Source organism: Crocodylus siamensis, chromosome 9 (assembly GCF_052110815.1).
Source record: "Crocodylus siamensis isolate JL-2025a chromosome 9, ASM5211081v1, whole genome shotgun sequence".
In the NCBI taxonomy this organism is placed as follows: domain Eukaryota; kingdom Metazoa; phylum Chordata; order Crocodylia; family Crocodylidae; genus Crocodylus; species Crocodylus siamensis.
The window spans coordinates 38,582,024-38,602,980 of NC_143403.1; the positions used below are offsets into that span (position 1 = coordinate 38,582,024).

Here is a 20,957-nt window from a genome sequence, read left to right on the forward strand (position 1 = left end):
GTATTACAGCTGTGGGACTTGGTAACAGTGAAGAAAGTGTTTGCATCAAGGGACATGACAGAGAGAAAGAATTAGATAATGATTAGATCAGAAATATAGGATACCAAAGACTTGCTCAGGTGGTGCAGGAACATATAAATAGGGTAGCTGCAGTAAGTCAGGCTTGGGGACAGATTGGATGGACCTTCTGGAGGGAAAGCAAGGCAAAAAGAGAGGACCCAGGTAAGAGAACTGTGGAAGGTTTTAACAGAACATCAGCCAAAATGAGGAAAGAAAAGGTGGAGTGTCAAAAAAGTAATGACTGACAGATTAGAGATCAGAGAGGCTACCAATACAACTATATCAGTTTGGGAATTAAACTGATCTTCTTAAATGGAGAACAAACAAGATTAGGAAGAAAATGAAGTATTTTCTTACAGTTCTGCTGCAGAATGCAGCATTTCAAATAGTTAAATGGCATGGCACAATAAGATTGCTGACAATTGTTGCACAGTCTCTGGCAAATAACTATCTTTCATCCAGTCAATAAAACATAGTTCCATATCAGTTATATTCTAGCATAAACCAGATGATTAGGCTGTCTGTCTCAAGCAAGAAAACAACTGTGATCAAGATTCCTTCCCACCATGTTCCAAAATAATGCATGGGCACCATGCATGGTCAAATTTTTTTTTCCTGATCACTTTAATTGTATTCGCAAACCAGTAAACATTAAATGAATATATTTCCTGCCCAAGTCAACTCACCAGGCTTATTTACTCTTAAACTACTCTCCTGATATCTCAGTTTCTTTTACTCTCCACAACTCCCACCTCTCTTTTATGTCCAGTGTACAGTTTAATGAGTATCAACTTTAACCCTGAATCACCAGGATTAACCTCTTAGTAGAATCAATGCTCCTTAATAAAGTGTATTCAAAATGGAGCCCTGCTGCACCATTACAAGAATCTGTCATTTTCTCTTTTGTTTGTTTTCATTTTGTATTCTGAAGCTTATGCTTAAAAGTACTAATTAACAAAATCCTTAATATAGACTGTTTTAATAATTCTCCATATTTATGGAAATATGCCACCACAGTTGCACAGGAAACTGAAGTATAAAGAGGTTAACTGACTTGCCTACCATTAAACAGTAAGTGAGAGGCAGAAATAGGGTCTTGATTTTCTGGCCACCAAAACTTCAGTCTCCTCAGACTGGATTCTTATAGTCAGATTTGCAAAGGCATTGGGGTATTCAAAGACAGAGGCAGGCATCAGTGGGATTCTCAACATATCCCAAGCAAGCTGAAACAAGTGGGACTTAGTAAGTGTCTAGCTCACTTGGATACTCTGGCAAATCCACACATGTACCAAAATACTATTCAAATCTTTCCCAACCTTTCTCATGGTTTTCCACGTTTGTCAATTAGAGGTTGTTATAGACATACACTTTAAGGAGCCAAATTCTTCCCACCTTACAGGAGGTGTCAGAGCAGTTAAGGTGTTCAAAGGCTTGAGTTCCAGCTTCATGCTGGACTCAAGGGCTCCCTCCAGTCAACCCAGCTATAAATAGGTACCTGGTCATTTCAGGTAGAGTCAAAGGCCCTTGCAGCTATTGACTAGAGCAGCGGTTTTCAAACTTTTTGAGCTGAGCCCCCACTTTGAATTATAATTTTGTTCATACCCCCATCCCCTTTAAGGCCAGAGGAGCAGCACAGCCAGGCACACGGCACCCCTCATCCTAACTGCCGCCACAGCTCAGCTCAGTTTGGTGGGCTCCACCTACCATGGCTCCAGCATCTCCTGCCTTGGCCCTACTGCTGCTCTAAGCTGCACATCCACCCAGAGGTGTAGCAGCCCACTGTCAGAGCCTGCCAGGGGCTCCCCGCATCCCCCCATGAGGCTGCAGTGGCACCAGCTCCTTGAAAACTTCTTGGCTACACCTCCACCAATGTTCCTTCATTCCCCCGCCCCCCCCCCCCGGAGGCATGCGTGACAATTTGAAAACCGCTGGACTAGAGAAACTGGCATCCCATTAGGTCAGAAACTGTACTGACCTAATGAGCCCTCTATGATCAAGGGGAGCAAAAAACACCCCAAAACATAACTATGTTTAGTTTGTGTTCATATGTATTTTTTCATGCTAAATATTCATCTTAATTTAGGAAAATATTCATCCCAATTCTAGTGTTTACCTGAAGAAATGATACTATACCTTAAAGAGTATAAATGTCTATTTTAGGCTCCTGAGGCATGATTATGTACATATCATACACCAGTTTGTGGAATAGGGTAGACTTTGTAGTCTTTTCAGTACAGTACTTAGGAACATGGAAGAATACATCAGTGAGCTTGCACCATGTTCAGATTAATTTTCTTATAGCTATATGTGTAAGATCTAAAACAAAGGCTAAGTACAAAGGCTGACCTCAGTCCTGGGTAAAATCTTTGAAAAATTTATTAACGAGGCCATCAATCACAAGCTGGTAACTGACAGGATGTTAAGAAGTAACCAGCATGGCTTTGTTGAAGGTAGATCATGCCTGACAAGCTTTGTGTCCTTCTGTGACAAGATAACTAGCCATCTGGATGAGGGATATGAGGTTGACATGATTTACTTAGACTTCAGTAAATCCTTTGATTCTGTTTCCCACAGGATACTCTCAAACTGGAGGTTGCTGGGCTGGACCAATCTACAGTGAGGTGGGTGGACAATTGGCTCAGAGGCCACTTCCAAAGGGTGGTAATTGATGGAATGGCCTCATCCTGGAGGGCTGTCTCCAGTAGAGGCCCCCAGGGATTGGTGCTTGGACCTGTGCTCTTCAATATATTCATTAATGACTTGGAAGAGGGGGTGGAGAGCTTTATGGTTAAGTTCACAGATGATATCAAGCTGTGGGAAAACGTGGGCACATTGGAGGATAGGGCCAGGATCCAGGATGACCTTGACAGGCTGGACTCTTGACGTCAGAGCGCGGGTCCTGCAGGATGGCCGTGATCTCTCCAAAGCCCCCTTCCCGTGCCAAGTTGGCCCAAAGGGCACCCTCGATTCTCGCCCGCCACATCTTTGATGGTAAATATATATTAGGGAGGCTGCTTTTACATCTTCTTGGACACGGTTTTGCTGTACTCTGACCCCGTGGGCTCCTGGACCCCTTGTGGGTCCCATTCTGCAATGGGTGTTTCGGGGCACCCTAGCCTTATGGGCTATGTGTGGCTTCAACCACCCCTTTACTACGCCCCAAGCCTCGTAGATGGAACTGACGTTGTTCGGTCTGGGCCTTATTATAATTTGGCCCCCTGGTCCTTCCTGGGCTCTCCGTGGCCCTGTCTCATGCTGCGCCCTTACAGGTCCCTTCCAGATCTGTGATTCTACAGACATTTGGGGACATCAGTTCTGGCAGCATACTAAAAGCAGCTTCACCCAAAGTGACTTGTGGGATAGGGGTTGAGAGGACTGGCTAGTTGCAGGGAGTGGTGGTGCAGCACAAACAATAAATCAGTGTGGGGGGAGGGAGGGGGTGAAAAGAGCATTCCTGGGGCTGGGGCCAGTGGCTGGGTTTTCCCAGCCCTTGGGCTGTGCAGGGAAAGTGGACAGAAGTACCATGCACCAGTTTGGCCTAAATTGAATAAGTTGATACTACATAGATCCAGGTTTATCTTAAAACCAGGTTCTGCAATGTTTAGACCAGTTTGTGTCCATGGAACTTCTATACAATTACAGGTTTAGACTGATTGCCTGTCACTGATACCGTGTCTGTAAGTATAAAGTCGACGTGGGGTGAGCTAAGTTTAAATCAAGTGGCTGCTTTGAACCAGATTTAACCACTCCAAATGTCTTTACTTAGTCAAAAAGTCTAAAGTGATATATAAATATCCAGTGGAATACGTATTTTAAATTTCAGTGATTTAAAAAATAGGCCTTTCCTTAGTAGGAAACCAGAGTTCATAACTTGAATTAACAGGCAAATAAATAAAAATGCACTGAAAGTTCATTTTTGTCCTCATCTATGATAGTGATCTGTTTTACTATAGAGCCTCTTAAAAAAGGATCTCAAAGAGCAATACACTTACCCCACTGCACTTTTTGAGACCCACTTTATCATGGACTGAGGCACAAAGAGGTTAAATGACTCAGCAAATACATGCCAGACTAAGGTGCAGAATACAAGAGACCTAATTTCTCCTCACCTGCTCTAACTACTAACTCACAGTTACTCCTTAAATATTATCCAGTTAGCTTATTAATGAATCACTGCAAACTTGAGAAAATAAATCAAAACCAGTGAAAGAAGTCTATTATCCACAAGATTTGAACACTAGTAAGTGCCTCACTTACTGAATATCACAGAGAAAAATCTGCTCGTCTATAAGAATCAGAGCCGTCTCTTGGTGGGGGCAAATCAGGGTGACTACCCCGGGCCCCACATTCTGGGGGGGCCCTGTGGACAGTGCCGTAAGGTCTCACTGAGGGCCGCAGCATTCTGCGTGTCTGCTTCGCCCTCCGGGAGCTTGCCACCTCCCCCCCAGCCCCCACAGGCTGATAAGCCCCAGGCCCCACACACCCCTAAGGACGGCTTTGATGACTATTTTGGTTTTGAAAATGCACTGTTTCTGGGTTGTTTTTCCCTGTCTAGGGGTTCAGGAGTAAGAGTTTTATAGCTGCATGCGGATGTTCTTTCTAGAGAGCAGTTTTGCATTCCATATTTTATTAAATAGAAAATATAATTCTATGTAATCAAGTCTCCTTCTGTCCCATAGTGGGGAGTCTTTCCATTTGGCTAATAGCTGAATATCTCAAAAACAGAGAGAAGAGCTTTTTCACAGTTACTATTCAGAGAAATGGTTTACCATGCAAGCTCTCCAACCCACCTTGTAGACCTATTATTCTTGGAACATGAGGGTTTATAAAAACAACAACTATTGAAACAACTACCCTTAATCAATATGGAAATGTCACGCTCACCAGCTGTTTAGCTCCTAGCAACGTTCTATCTGGATGCATCTGTTTTGGGGTTCTTTGTGCATTTACTTTACATTTTAAAATTGATTTTGTCTTGGATCCAGATCACATCCTACCATGGAGAAACCCATGAGCGGGGTAATGCTGGATGGAAAAATCCATGAACTTAAAACAAAGGCGTTTCTGTCAAATTTTACAAGGTAGGTGGGTGCTGGCTACTGATGGGTCAGGGTCCTAGTTTCTTAATCCATGATGTTGCCAGGGAAATCTTTGTTTCATTGGGGCCTTTAGTTCTGTCTACCACTGTACTTGTTCTGCTGGGACCTAATTACCTTCCCCAGTTTATGGATTTCATGCAACAGAACAAGTTTATTTAGCTAAAAAGTCCCTGCATATTTCCTGGAGCACGATACGACAGTTATTCTCCAGTTTGTCTCCTTGCTGTTCAGCTATGTTCACCCAGATACTAAATACTACATTGATAAATGCCATAGAGATACCTGAAATGGTAGTCTAACTGAACAGAACATTCTGTGGAGGGGCTTTCAAAGATTCAGGACCTGATGATGCCTTATTGCTTTGACTCTCTTTTTCGTCCAATAGATTTTGATTCCAAGGAGTCGCATTTCCATTTCTTTTACCTTTCCCTGCACAAAAAGAACAAAGCCCTAAGGTTTTTTTCTTTTAAAACATCAACCATTAGGAAAACCCTAAAAATATTTATCCATGCCTTCCCCTATCCATTTTCTAAGACATTATGAGAGACAGGGAAGAAAAAAACTTAGTTATAAATGTTTTTCTCTTTTTTTCCTCCTCATATTTGGAATATTTTTGAAGTCTCTTAACAGGTTAATATAGTTCCAAAAAGTTTGCACTTTTTCTCTTTTCCCTAGTAAGAGTTTCTTTGTGGGCTTCCATGTTTTCCTGTGTGTACCAAATAGGCCTTCCTCCTAGTGAAAAGTGCCTCATTTTCATCCCACTGAAATCAGCGGTCTTCTCACTGCATTGTTAGTATGTCTGAACCCTGATCAGTATGAATTGCTTCTAGTTTCTGGAGTCTGATATTCATTGTTCTCCTGTGGTCTGGCCCTTTCCATGAGGGTGCTCACAATCTTTTCTCCTATGCCTGAAAAAGGGTGCTTGTGCCATAAAGCTTGCAATTAAGGATTTTTATTTTTTTTTGCATAGATCTAGTTGGCCTAATAAAAGGAACCACCTCTACCACGAGTTCTCATTCCTTTTGCCTCTAGCCCAATATGGCTACCACCTGGACACCTGACTCAGTTCTGGTGGCTTTTACCTGTTGGCCTGTCCCCCAGCCTTGTTTTCCACAGACCAATGCAACATAACCATTTCTAAGCCGATCGGGATTGGGATTTATTTTCCCAACTTCTTTAAGCAAAGGCAAATCCAGTCAGCGTTTTACAGCCCTGGTGGGCACCCCTCCCTCGCGCCGACGATGTTGCTGACTGCGGCTGCGCGGACTTCGGCGAGGAGACGCGGTAGCTAAAGCGAGGGGGGAGGATCCCTGCCCCTCGCGGACTCCTCGGGAGCCTCCGTCCTGGGGCGCCTCGGAGCGGATGTGCCGCAAAAGCAGGCCCCGGCCGGCTGAGAGCAGACGGCCGCAGGCGCGGGATGGGCACCCGGGTGGGCGCTAGGTGGCGGCACCTCACGAGAGGGGAAGACGGGGCCCGGCGGGGGCAGGGGAGGGGCTCGTGTGCGAGACGGCTCCGGGGCACTGCGGTCGCAGGTGGGGCGGGGGTCGGGAGGCAGGAAGCCCGCCCTTAAGGCCCGGCAGCGGCCTCCACTTCCTCTTCCTCCGCCCCTGCAGCGCCGGCCGTCGGAGCCGCCCGGGTAAGGGGCCGGGGCCTTTCCTAGCAAGCTGCAGAGGGGAGGGGCGGGAAGGAGGAAGCGGCTCAGGCTGCGCTGGGCCTCGGAGCCGGCGGGAGCGGGCTGGGCCCCGCACGGAGCCGCCCGCCGAGGCAGCGGGGCGCTGCCAGCAGCTTCCGCCCGAGCCCGGCAGTCCTGCAGCCCAGAAACGAGTGGGAGCCGGGAGACCGCCTGTCCCGGGGCTGCCTCGGGTGGCACCGCCGGGAGCATGTGGTGGTGCTTGTCGCCTTGCAGAGGTGCCTGGCCCTGGGGACATCCAGGCAGGGACAAGCTTGAGCCTGCATTTAACTACTGAGTTTATCTACTCCTCTCCTCACACCCCACTCTTCTCCCCACACCTCTGGCACCCTTCAAAAGGTCTGGCAGTACCCCCGGGTGCCTCTGCACCCCGGCTGAGAATCACTGCTCTGAAATGAGCCCTGGAAGCCTGTAGCACTGCTGGGTAGGACCCCTCTGCTGGACCAGCCTGGCTGGAAATGGTAACAGTGCTAATTAAAGTGTTTTGAAGTAACCTTTTTCTTTGTGCGGAAATGGCTTTTAAAATGGTAACTTGGTTAGTTTTTAAACCAGTAATCAAGTGATAACTTAATTACTGTCAGGTTGAATGTAAAATGGCAGCTGTTCTAGGCACAAAAGTGAAATTGTTTCTATGTTTTTCCATGTTGAATCTTCTTCCCCGCCTCCCTTTATATTCTGGAGATGGTCTAGTGCCAGTCTTTACCCCACCCCAGGTGATCGGGCGTTAATGCCCACAGAGAACATTTGGGTCCCTGAGACTTAAACAGTCAGAGGGCACTCAAACATCTTAACTCACGGCTTCTGGGTGCATGCACAATAAGGAAAGCGAGCTGCATTTCTCTTCCTGTTAGGCCAGATTTTCAGAAGTGCTAACCTGGCTTAGAAGTCTAAGTCACAATTTTTTTTCCTCAGAGGGGTCTTAGGTTTTAAATCACTTAATAGGAAGAACTTTCGAAGTGCTGCAACTGCTGTTATACTACTTACAAGATGCATCTACATGTTGAATTAATGATACTAAATAAACTCTGGCACAGTTGTGCTGGAGCTTATTGCTTCCAAGCACAGCATTACACATGTGCCTGGGACTGCCACATGTTGAGCTAGGGCAGCGCAGCCCTGGCTAACTCAGGGAGCCTGGAGGGTCAGCCTGCTAGCCTGGAGCTGCTTCAGCTCATGGTGCTGCAGAGAGGATGGCTGTAGGGAGGATGGCTGGGACATGAGGGTGCTACAGTGCGGGGTTAACTGGCAGGCAGCCCCCACACTAGCACATTTGTGCCCCAGTCACCCTCTGCACATGCATTGTGGTGGAGTAAATAACTTTGCCACAGGGCAGTACTTATACTTGGGTACTAACCTACAGTGGAGTTAATTAGTGTACTCTGGCCTAATAGCTTAATAGCTCCACCTATGTAGATGGGGATGATTTACTGCAGAGCAGATTAGGCAATTTTGCAGTAAGCCAGTGGCAATGCATAGAGGGTGCAAGTGCACCCCCTGAGAGTGCTGGTGTACCCCCTGCCACCCAGTGTTCTGGGGGTGGGGGGCAGTGAGAGTGTTGGTACCCTCACTGAGAGCGGTGGCAGGGAGTGTGCCAAGAGAAGCAGTCCCCCTGTGGCTGATCCCACCAACCTGGAAGTGCCAGCAGCAGGGGGACCTCCCCCCACCCCCCCAACTGCTGACTGTCCAGTCAAGGGTGCCCCCCTCCTCCCCCAACTTAGGAGGCACCAGTAACCCATGCAATAAGCCTTTTGTGTAGATGCCCCCACCACATTAGTAGATGCATGCAGAGAAGGTAGGGACTCTAAATTGGGAAAATTTTAGTTTTAAGAATAAAAATTTTGATTGAACTTTTTCTCAGTTTCCTGACGCATCTGGTATAGCCAGTTGCTCAGGGGTGATGTTTGTAAACCCTTAAAGTGATGCCATCAATGTGAATTAAATGAGTTTTTAAAATGGGTTAAGAGCAGTTCCCTGTTCCTCTGTCAGTTATGGTTTTGTGGTCACTTCCTCTTCTTTTAATACCATATGTACGGAGATATGCTGTAAACGCAGAAATAATAGTCGCCTTGTTTTTGAAAGCCAGCATGAAGGAAAAAGTAATTGAAGTAACTGAGTAGCAGCTATTAGGGAGTGAAGCCTGCTGCTGGCCCTGTGTCCTGGGTGGGGCCAATGGACAAACCTGGCACACCAGGTTTTGGGGCTCCTTCTGGGTCTGGAAATTCTGGCAGTGAAGAAACAGTGAAGGTGTTAATTGCCATGGCAATTAACACTGCCACTACTTCCTTGCTGCCAAATTTCTGGATCTGTAGAGATCCATATTTTTCACATATAATAACGTACAGCTCAATTTCCACCAACTGGTTTGGGATGGAGGGGGAGGAATGTGAAGGTTATATGTAAGAAAATAGGTTTTTTTTTTTTCCTCTTGTATGTAACTGACTATAAAAGTAAGAGCAAATGATACAGGTGAAAGTGAAATGGAGTCAATGTTTAAAGTTATTAAAATTAACTGCATTGGTGAGAAATGAAGCAGAATTTTTTTTTTCTTTAATTTTTAATATTGTCTCAATTTATATGAATACCACATGCTTCGTTTCAGTATGGGTACTCTTTCTATAAAAAGCTTGGGCATGTTCAAAGCATGATCATGAGTGCAGCCCCTAGATCACACCAGAATTTGTGCATGTGTTTAAGGAGATGGGCGTGGAATTAGTTCCTGGGACTTTAGGGGACACCATGGAAGGAGCAACTTTGTTCCATCTTGCTATTTTTTCAGCTTAGCCCTGTACCCCCCAGCTAATTCTCCATTGCATCTCTAAAATTTGGTAAATTTCAGTACTAGTTGGATGACTTCTAGCTCCTTTAGTTGCTCTTTCAATTATGATTTTTGACTAAATGAGCATTAGATCTAAATAGAAGCTTTTCTATGTCAGCGCCACTTGTATACATTTTTATTTCATTTTACAGATGACTCTTTAAATCATTTTTGCCTTTCTTGTTATAGAACATAAAAACTAAAGATCAACAGGAGCTGAAACATTGGAATTTAAAAGAAAAACATCATCTATAAATTTAGACTGTTGTCCCTGTGTCCTCCCCCTTAGCCTATACTGTTTACTTATGGCTGGGGTGATTATTGTTTGGTACGTTCACTGAATTTCCCATCTTTTTTTTCTCTCCACAGATAGTGGGTCAATCCAAGAATGAACACATGTAAGAAACCTTGTGTTGAGCAAACTACAGACCTTGAAAATTTTGACTCTGAGGTGGTTGCTGAAATTGAGGGCCTCTTTGAGAAGAGGTTCTCATATACTAAACCTCTGAATAATGAATGGCAACTACCAGATTCCAAAGATGCATTTATCTGCAATCACAAGGAATTTAATTCACTTCTTGCTATGAAAGACTCCATGAATAAAGTGAAAAACCAGCTGAGTGATAAGAAACTGGATGAATGGCATCAGCATACGTCTTTCACGAATAAAGCAGGGAAAATCATTCCTCATGTGAAGAAATCTCTGAATGCTGAGCTATGTACTCAGGCGTGGTGCAAATTCCATGAGATTTTATGCAGTTTTCCCCTTCTTCCAGAAGCAGCTCTTCAGAACGGAGAACTTAATACTGTCCATCTCTGTGAAGCACCTGGTGCTTTTATAGCCAGTCTTAACCACTATTTAAAATCCCATCATATCTCTTGCGATTGGAACTGGGTAGCCAATACTCTGAATCCATATCATGAAGCAAATGACACTCTTATGATGATTATGGATGACCGTCTTATTGCAAATACCTTGCCATTGTGGTACTTTGGTCCAGATAACACTGGAGATGTCATGATGCTGAAACATCTAGAAGGACTTCAGCACTTTATAAGCAATATGGCTACGGTTCACTTGGTCACTGCTGATGGGAGCTTTGACTGCCAAGGAAATCCAGGTGAACAAGAAGCCCTTGTTTCTCCTCTACATTACTGTGAAGCAGTCAGTGCTTTGAGGATACTAGGCAGTGGTGGCTCCTTTGTTTTGAAGATGTTTACTTTGTTTGAACATTGTTCTGCCAACCTGATTTTTCTGCTGAACTGTTCCTTTGAGGAGGTTCACATCTTTAAACCTGCTACCAGCAAAGCTGGGAACTCAGAAGTGTATGTGATATGTCTTCATTACATGGGCAGAGAGGCGATTCATCCCCTTCTGTCCAAGATGATACAGAACTTTGGAAAAGACATGGTCAGTAAAGCACTTTTCCCTCAACATGTAATTCCAGAGTCTTTTCTTAAAATACATGAAGAATGCTGTGCATTCTTCCACAAGTACCAAATAGAGACTATCTATGAGAACATTGGACTTTTTGAGTGCATGGGGGAAGTGGAACAAACAAAACTGAACAACTTACGGGACTGTGCAGTAGAATTCTTCATGAAAAAATTCAACATGAAACCCATTGCCAGAAATAAATGGCTAGTGAAGAAACCTCAGGCAGGTTACAGTATGAATGCAAAGTGGTTTGGACGGAGGAACAAGTATTTTAGTACCTACAATGAAAGAAAGATGCTAGAGTCCCTTACATGGGAAGATAAAGTGGCAAAAGGTTACCTTAACCATTGGGCTGAAGAACATGTTCTAAGTAATGGGAAAAGCTGTATTTTGGAAGGGTCATCCTCTAACCTTGAGTGCAGCTTGTGGTACATCTTGGAGGGAAAGAGGCTTCCAAAAGTAAAATGCTCTCCATTCTGTGATGACGAAGTCTTGAAAGACCTCAATGAAGCCATCGGGGAATTGCTAGTAGGCAGACTGAAAACAGATTCCCTGTCCAGACAAGTGCAGCAGTCTTGTCAATCTTGCCATGTTGTCACCGATGCAGTTATACTATCTGAATTGTCTAATCTTACCAAGTGCCATGAGGTTGCAAATGAAAGCTGTGGTGACCACATCAAGTGCCTTGTGATGGGCCTTCCATTTCTTTGTGATGCCAAAAGCCAGTCTAATATGGAGATTAGTTTTTTGGACTCGGCTACGCTATTGACTTTCACCTGTTCTTTGCTTCATGATGGAGAGCCAAAATATCAGCAGCAGCTCCTAGATCATGTTCTACTCTCGCTGAAACAGCTTCGAACAGGAGATGCTTTTATTTTACCTATTCTTTCTTGCTTTACGCGCTTCACAGCTGGCCTCATTTTTGTACTGCAAAGCTGTTTCAGATGCATCACATTTGCTTGCCCCATATCCTTTGAGCCTCTAAGGACTAATGCGGTTCTGTTGTGCATTGGCTATCAGGGTCTTCCAAATCTAGTTGCTGAGTATTTGCAGCATCTGAATGAACTAATGAGCTCTTTGCTGGACTCTGACTCTTCCCAGCAGGTTTTGCAGTTTGTCCCCATGGAGACTCTCCTAAAAGGCACATTACTGGACTTTTTATGGGACTTGAACACTACAATTGCAAAGCGACAACTCCATTTGATTATACAAGTTGAGCAGCAACAAGTGATCAGTAATCTTAATTTTAAATGATTCTAGAATTGAGCAGGTAGCTATTGACTGAGAAGATTCAGTTCATTGGCCGTTTAAAGTTCTTTTTGTTTTTATTTCCTTTATTTGTTAACTAGTGAATTGCCCCTCAAGAATGTGCTACCACCCCGTGCTGCTATTGCCACCTCCTAGGAGGCTGGGGGTGAAAGAGGAGTTTGCAGCCACCAGCCTGTGCTGCTGCTGCTGCTGCTGCTTCACATCCAGTCCCGTATGGGCCCCCCAGCACTCAGCTGCCTGACTGTGTGTGTGTCTGCCTATGTAGAGCACTCTGATTAGTTGTTTCAGTAAGCACTGTGATTGGCTGCCAAGTGTTATGGACAGACAGATGAGTGACTTGTACCTTTTCATGTTCCTTTTAAATTTTTACATTAATATAATCCTTATCTAGATGCCCTATTGACATGCAGGCATCATAGCGACTGATTCTATTAAAAAGGTTGTCAGGAACTTTATTGGTGCTACTGCTAATCAGCCAGTAGAGGCTGTTGTTGAGAGAGACTAAGGAGCTAGATGTGTCATCTTGATACTTCTCTCCATCGCTTGGTTTTTGGGGGGCCCAAGTCTGTTGTTGATGTGTGCTAGCTTTTAGCATTTCCAAGTCAGCTACATTTTCCATTCAGTTAAGCAGAGGCTATCAGCACTATTGCCTGCAGGAAGAAACCGAACCTCTTAAAAATACTAGCTTGCTGAAAACACCGGCCTATTCAAATCCAGTTAAGATTTGCTTAAAAAATTCTGTTTTGCAAGATGTTAATCTAGCTGACCTGAAATCATGTTGGTTAAGATCTACATTTTCAAAAGAATCTAGGTGCCTCCACTTGCCTGTATTTAGACCCTTAAGGACCAACACTTGAGAGAAGAGAAACCTTTTAGAAGAGGATTAAATTTCAGAAAGTGGCAAGGAACTCAAGTTAGGCACTTTGGTAATGAAAGAACCCAATTCCCCAGTCACTTTTGAAAGTGGCTACTAAGACGCTCTGATATCAACGTTCTGATCTAGTAAAATGGGAAGAGATCTTTTTTACACAACTGAATGGTATTTTTTAAACCTAATTGTAACTTCTTCATTTTTAGTTTTCCTGCTGGTACTTGTGTGTTGTCTGTGCAATGCCATCAGTAACTTACCAGTATGTAGGCCCTGGGTCAGACTTAAAGGGGAAGGAAAACTATTTTGTGATCAGGATTTGGATTGTAGAATACTCCATGTTACACAGCATTGCTTGTCAGCAGCATGGCACTGGTGTGCGAGTTGGGACTCCTGGGTTTTAAGTGCCATCTGTGCAACTGTGCGTGGTCTTGGGAAAGTTATTTCAGTGCCTTATGCCTCCATTTCCCCATCAATAAACTGGCCACAATAATTTATCTTACAAGTGTGGTAGGAAACTTGATCGATGAGAGCCCTAGGTGAAACTGAGAACTACCTAATGGCTGCCATTAAGAGTTCTCCAACTGATCTTAATTAAGCAATATTGTGCAGTTTACACATACAAAAGGTTCTTACACTGTGAACACTGAGATGATGGAGCCAAAAAAAATGTATGAAACACTTCAAAATTGGACATGGGCGTTTCTCACTATTTGATTTGATCTTTTTTTTAGGAGTGAAATAAAGCAAGCAGGCAGTTGGCACTGTTTAAGGAGAGCCAGGTTTTACTTTTTTATATTGTTCCTTTAAGATCTAATTTTCTAGGACCTAGCTCATTCATTAAAATTTAGTCTCCAAATGGTCGTTTACATGCTCACAGAAGAAGAGGAAAATGGTGTAAAAAGGGGGAGAAAAGGTACATCTTTCATGCTGGTGCTCAGGACTTGACAGAAATGTGAGAGATGAGTGGGGTTACTAAAAGGAAAATATAGTTTCCTGATTAATTATCAGTCACCCTATGGAAGCACTTCTAATTATATAATGTGGGAGCTTGAGGGATAATTGATTACTAGCAGCGATTAAAAGCACAGTTGAAAAACTGCTCTGTCTGGCAGTGCTGCATGTTTAATAGTCTTTCTTGCCATTTTGATGGGGCAGAGTTTAATGCATTTAACAGTTCATTTTTTTGAGTGTTTTGATAGGTGCCCAAGTTGATTGCTGGAGTCTGACTCATTCATACCATTCTCTACAGAATTTGCTAAGTGGATCTCTGGGATTGGTTACTACTCATTTTATCATATTTAAAATAACCTGTCCTAATTCAGCTGATATGAGCCAAGTCTCCTGTCACGTACAGATGAGCTGTGCTGGGGAGCAGAGCTTAGGGCTCAAGGAACTACATGTAACAGTAATTTATCGAGTGGGGGTTTTGAAAGCCTAGGAAGCAAAAGGTAGAGAGGCCAGGAAGGGCCAAAAAGGAAATACTGAGGAATGAAAAAGTGATAGAAGCAGAGCAAGGAATCTGTAAATGTGAAAGGGATGAGGAGGGGGAGAAGGATATAGTTGGGGCCCATGGGTCTGGCAAAACGGAGTATTACAAGGTCTTCCTGTAAAAGCCTGAAGTACAGTATCATAAATACTACCCTTCTTGCCCCCATGTTGGAGAGAACAAACAAAACAGAGATATCATAATTCAGCAAATAACCAGGGCCCTTGCTTTCCCTCTTTCTTTAGAAGTATAGATTTATTTGTTTTTTAAAGAAGGAAATTTATCTGAATCTGTCTCTTGCCTCCACTCAGTTGACCTATCTGGGAAAACATCTCTGTGTTATCCCACTCCATTCCCTTTCCCTAACATAGCATCTCCTAGATACAGGTGCTGCTTCCTTAAGGAGAGGCTTTCTACAGTGAAGGAGATCTCAGACTATTCCAATGTACATGGTTTGAGGGAGGGAAGATGAAAGCTTGAACTAAAGCCAGGGTGTTCCAAGTTAGGAATGTCACTTAATTTATTGTGAACTTCCTGGGTTGCACATGTATATTAGAACCTACTTAAAAATTATAGGCTCCCTAAAGAACAGTAACATTTAAATATTACCATTGTGATTTTGAGTTGTATAACTGCTATGAAGAAGGAGTTAACCTCTCTAAATGGAGAAGGAGAGTCTCATTTTGCTGTCAGTTTCTTTCATAAATTTTTGTTCAGTTGAGGATGAGGTCTATTTAAATGCTTCAGAATCTTTTAAATATTTTCAATGGCAGTTTTGTTTTGTTTTTACCTACTGCCATTTGAAGAGGAACTGGATTGTTGATGTTAATGTTTTAGAAGTTGCAGCTTCTCTTCAGTGAACGTGATGGGAAGAGATCAAGTCAGATATGCTTTGCCGAGCTGTACAGTGTACAGAATTGATAAATGCACGAGTGATGAGAATCAGATACAGATTTGGTTTATTTGGCAGCCCTGCTGTTAGATTCCAGTTACAAGTTTGTATTAAGGCTCTTGTGATTGATTTGTTAGATAACCAGGGACAGCCAGTCTTGTCAGCTTAATTTCTTAAGGTTTTGGGACCTTATTTTGATTGTGCCTCTGTACCAGTGTGACTACTTACTTCAAACCGTTACACGAATATAAAACAAATTTTAAGTGAAATTTTTAAATTGGAACCCCAATTTATCCAGTGAAATGACTGTGTTTATATTTTGAGTGCATTAAGGTTTAAAGACTTACCAGTTTTTTTTATTTGTATTATCAATAATTGCATTTAAATTCAATTGGCTGTCCGCTTATATGTTTGCCACTCCCCCCCCCCCCCAATTTTATTTTTTTATTTCTATAAAATGTAATGAGATTTGTGGTATGATACTTAGTCCTCTCTTACAATGGCACTAATTGCTCTCTATTAGTCTTCATTTTAAGTTGAATCTGTCAAATAACTGGTAGTAAAAATAGAATGTTTGGTAGAATTATTGCATGTTAGCAAAGCAATTAGGGGCTTGAAGGAAAAGGCTTGGTGTAAATTAGTGGTAGAAAGGAACGGAAGTCTAATATTTTGGATGTTTAGTTGGGATCTTGATCTAAATTGTTTTGAATACTCATGAGTATTGATTAATTGGAAAGCACAGTATGACCATTAAACTATGTAGCCCTATGGGTAAGTTGGGGTTTTTTTGGTCTTTTGTGGTAGGTTTTCTTTTTTCTTTAAAAAAAACAACAACAAAAAAACCCCCCTTATTTTGTAACATTTATTTTTACCTTGCTCCTTGAAATGTGGAATGATTTTAAATGTTTATTATGTTAACTGAAAGTAACAAACTAATTTCTTTAGCTGTTTGGATGTCATTAAATTATCCTAGCTTGCATAGCAACATGAGTTGACAACATTTTTTGCCTTCTGGACATGACAGCCTTGCAAAGTTGTTTGCCCTGAACAGAGGTGTGGGTGTGGGTGTGTGTGTGTATTTTTGTTGGTTTGGTTTGGTTTTAAGGATCAAATAAGCAATTGTTTGTCTTTAGTTGAAGATTTCTCTTCTCTTTCATTCTTGCTCACTATGGCTTAAAGTGTAGGTGAATAGATATTTCTTTGCTCAGATCTTTAATAACAGTTTCTCAAGAGCAGGATGGGAGAAACCCTTATTAGAGTTACCATATTTAATTTACAGTTTTGTTTCTCTTCTGCTTCATCTCATTTGACAGGAAGTACAGTCTGATGGGACAAAATGGAGTTGCATCTCTTTGTACTGGAAATGAAGTCTGCTTATGATTGCTTATCACTAGTTTTTTATTATGCAATAACTTGGATTGCCAGCTAATCTTCTGTTAGTTATAAGACTACTTGTAATCCTCACACTGATGCTGAGCTTTAACAGGATACTAAGTGTGTGGAAATTCCAGATGGTGACGATAGCTGGCTCATAAGAAGCCATAGCTTTTGGAGGGTCCAGTTGCTATTACAATAACTGCCTCTCAGATAAGTCAAATCTTCCCTGACATAAACAGGTATTAAATCTGCTGTCTGAAGCTACTGATTGGTGGAATTGTTATGCCATATTTGATCCAGTCCCCTGGAAGGTGGGCTCTTGGTGGTGTAACAGTCTTGAATGATCTGTTTGTATGTACCTTTTCATGCATTGTATGTGTGTACACATGCTTGTACATATATGTATATTGCAAATATTTGTACAAGGCCTCTACATCAGAATTGCAGTTCTTGCTTTGACTAAGTAGAAAGTTTGTGTGGTGTTTGTGTCAAAGAGTGTATATTTGTATGTGAAAAGATTATTGTGCCTACCTAAACTGTCTACTGGATTCTCTGACAGCTGTGAATAATGAATGCAAAGAGTTTGTTTGTTTGTAACATTTAGTTTGAAAATAAAATATTTTTCCGCTTTAAATGTTCATTTATTTTATCTTTTCTTTTAGACTCCTATCTAAATGTGGATTAAAACTATTAATCAGAATTAGTCAGCAGATTTGAGGAGAAATCAAATACCTTGAAGAAAAATCAATTTCAATATTTATTTCTTTTCCATTCTGTTCTTTTCCAGTCTTTCTGAACTGCATATTTCCTTTATCTTATCTTGCCAATCTTCTTTATCTATAGACAGTTATACTATATTCATTCCAGTGATATCCGAGTAACTATGATGGTGGAGAACACTTGATGATTTTGGGTTTCTAATTCACTTTTTTGTTTTACATTCACAATTCACTGTTAAGAAACTAGCAGCTTTTGAGAGACAGACTTGTACAAAGCTGTGTGAGAGGAGTCTGTATGGAACAGAGTTGGCTTGTATACCTGATGTTACAATCATTCCTGCTTGCATGGATATTGTATTTTACTTTAAAAACAAGGAGTTTGTCTTGAGGATCTCCAATCCCCCTTAGTTATAGCAGCCTCTCTGCTCTAAGAGGTCTCTTACAATATATATTTTTATCTGCAAAGTCTGTTTCTAAATTCTAATCTAACACTTTTAGTCCTCTTAAGGGCTTGATTCTGCTGAATAGTATTGGGAAGACAGTGTTGTGCCTTTTTTCTTCTTAGAATCATCTCTGTTGTGCTACCACGAGTTCCAGCTAACTTTTCTTACCTGTTCTAGATGGGAAATCTATGACAGGACTGCTTTCAAATTGTAAAAATGTTAAATTGTACAAATATTTGTTCTCTGGATACCTTGCAAGTGAAAGAACAAGCTGCAGACTAGAAGGTGGAAAAAGATGGTTCTTTTCCCTTTAGCTGTAATAAGAAATAATATGACAACCTTAAACACTGTTGATGCTTTAATTTGCTTTGTGTAGATAAAAATTTTCCCCATTGAACTTCTAAATTGAAAGTAGTAGAAAATATGTACTAAATTTGTGGAAAATACTTTCTCCCTAATTTGAATAAAGCTGTAGTTAATCAACTTCAGACATCATTCTCAAAATGTATTTCAGGACATTGCAAGAATTTGGAAACTGAAGAAAATAAAAATGAACAGGGCAGTCGGATCAAATTTGGTCCAAACTGTTGGTAAAAAGCAGCATTTATAAGCTCCAAAATGGAGACCTATTCAAAAGTTGGCATAGTGGTTCCTGTTCCTTGCACTCCCTTTCCTTGCACTCCCTTTCCTTGCACTCCCTTTCCTTGCACTCCCTTTCCTTGCACTCCCTTTCCTTGCACTCCCTTTCCTTGCACTCCCTTTCCTTTCCAATAACTAGTTCTCTGTAGTAGCTGCATTCCAAACACGGCAGTATTGAATCAGTTCCTGAAACCCACTGAAAGTGAAGGAGACTATAGACAAAAAAAAACTAATATTCACATTTTCAGTGTGACAAATAACTGAACAGCTTTAATAGTGGATTCAGTCAGATATTTGAACTATTTTACTTTCAATAATAGTGGTAGTTTGCTTGACCCAAAACTCTAAATACCTTAATTGTGAATTGTGTGGGGGGGGTTCCCTTTTAAATATGCCAGTGTGACTTTGTTTAAGCACAGAGGTAAAATGATTCTCTGGTATAGAAGTCTAAGCCAAATGGATCTGAAAATGTGCCACTGAACTGTTTCTTTAACTGAGTGGTTCAGCAAACTCTACACTTTCCTTGTTTTGGCCACCCCAGTCTCTGATCAAACTGAAAATACAGACCTTGCTTACTGTAACTATGCTCTTAATACTCATACATAATTGGTGCACACAAATTAGTGGCCATTCTTACTTATTAGAAAAATATTCTTCCTTATTAAGAGGCTCCAATGCATTTATTAAAATGTATCTTCAGAGCGCATTATTAAATGAAGAAAACAGTTATGACCTATTAAATAACTGTTTATTTAAATTACTGGGAAGGGGATGTGGGGGAAAGGAGCAGGACTTGATCAGAATGATCTCTGGCTTCCGCTATGAAAAAGATTTTAAAAATTTGTCTCACTAAGAAAAAAGAATGGGTGAATGTTTTCCTCTGTAATTGAAAAGTCATGCTGAGGTTGCAAACATGTTTCTGGCCAGAGTATTTCCTGTTCTGACATACTCATGCCAGTGGTAAGTTAGTTAAGACTAAGGCTCATACTCAGGTGAGGAAGGAGAAGGGCAAATTGTTGTGATGGCTTAGTTTGACTCTGGAGAACACTGAAGATTTAATATTTTTTCTGCTTTGTACATCAGTGGACAAAAACAGCATTTTTAACTGTTATAGGGAAATACAGTGGAAAATATGCCTGGAGTCACAGCTGGAGTCCAGTGGTCACAGCTGAGTGGCTAGTGCCTGCTTGTCCAAATTGCAAAGCTCTTTGACAGAGCTGGCAGTCTCTTAGTGCAAGTCTGGAGCAGCAGGGATACTGTGGATCAGGAATGAAGCTTGGGCTGCGAAACTTACTTGGTATTCCAAGCAATTATTCAGTTAGGTAGCTTGTGATGACTTAAGCTATGGATATTCTGCTCTCTGTACCCAAGCTAGTTAGTTTGGAACTGGCTTGGCTAAATCTACATAATGCTGTTGTGACTGCAATGAAGATGCACCTTTTGAGGTGTGCCTGGAACTGGCAAATTATAGTCTATTTTAATTCATTGGAAGAAATTCTAGGGCTGGGCACATGTATTAGAGCAAATCTTGCTTCTGTAGGCATGGGGGAATTTGTGGTGGACTTAGTGGAAGTTCCTGTTTACATCTCAAAATTACACAGCTGTGCATGTTTTCTAAGTAACTGCATGGATGTTTAATTTGATGTAAGTGTGAGCTAATATTCTTGGAAACAGGAGAGACAGGAGACTTGTTTGTAGCTCAAGAAGTTATCTGCTTTAAAAAATGAGAGTATCAAAGGAGGTAGCCTTCCACTGTTATACCTTGTTTACTCACTTTAGAAAGGGTAAACTGACAGCCCAGTGTCTATAAAGGCTGAAATTTATAAATCAAGTAAGTGCTAAATGTACAAAGTTTAAATATACTATAGATCTGTATAGTTGCATGCTGATATTGCCCTGTAACACATAAAGGTCTGTGCACAGTCTAAACCAAAACGTAGAACAAAGCCATCATGCTACCTGAAATCTGTATTGCCATGAGTTGTCAGTAAAGCTATTTATGTGCATAACTGGTATGAATACTCCCATGGAAGTTGATGGAACTTGTTGCCTCAGTAAAGACTTGTAGATCCAGGCCTAACTTTGCCCTTTTTCTTTCCATTCAAAGATCTGCGTGCTCATTCCAGATATTAATGGATTAAACACTGCAGTCCCCATAT

At 41.8% G+C, this 20,957-nt stretch overlaps 1 protein-coding gene across 4 annotated transcripts; it reads left to right on the plus strand.

Annotated features, from left to right (window-relative positions):
- The first annotated feature begins 6,424 nt into the window (after nucleotides 1–6,424).
- On the plus strand, nucleotides 6,425–17,625 carry CMTR2 (cap methyltransferase 2). Of its 4 annotated transcripts, none has more exons than XM_090063187.1 (3): nucleotides 6,425–6,443; nucleotides 7,189–7,310; nucleotides 10,034–17,625. In XM_090063187.1, the coding sequence occupies exon 3, from the start codon at nucleotides 10,053–10,055 to the stop codon at nucleotides 12,354–12,356; it is 2,304 nt and encodes a 767-aa protein (XP_089919313.1). In that variant the 5' UTR covers nucleotides 6,425–6,443; nucleotides 7,189–7,310; nucleotides 10,034–10,052; the 3' UTR covers nucleotides 12,357–17,625. The 4 variants fall into 4 exon arrangements, with proteins under 4 accessions (XP_089919313.1, XP_089919311.1, XP_089919314.1 ...); XM_090063185.1 differs by lacking the exon at nucleotides 6,425–6,443 and adding an exon at nucleotides 6,491–6,588; XM_090063186.1 differs by lacking the exon at nucleotides 6,425–6,443 and adding an exon at nucleotides 6,664–6,795.
- The last annotated feature ends 3,332 nt before the right edge of the window (nucleotides 17,626–20,957 follow it).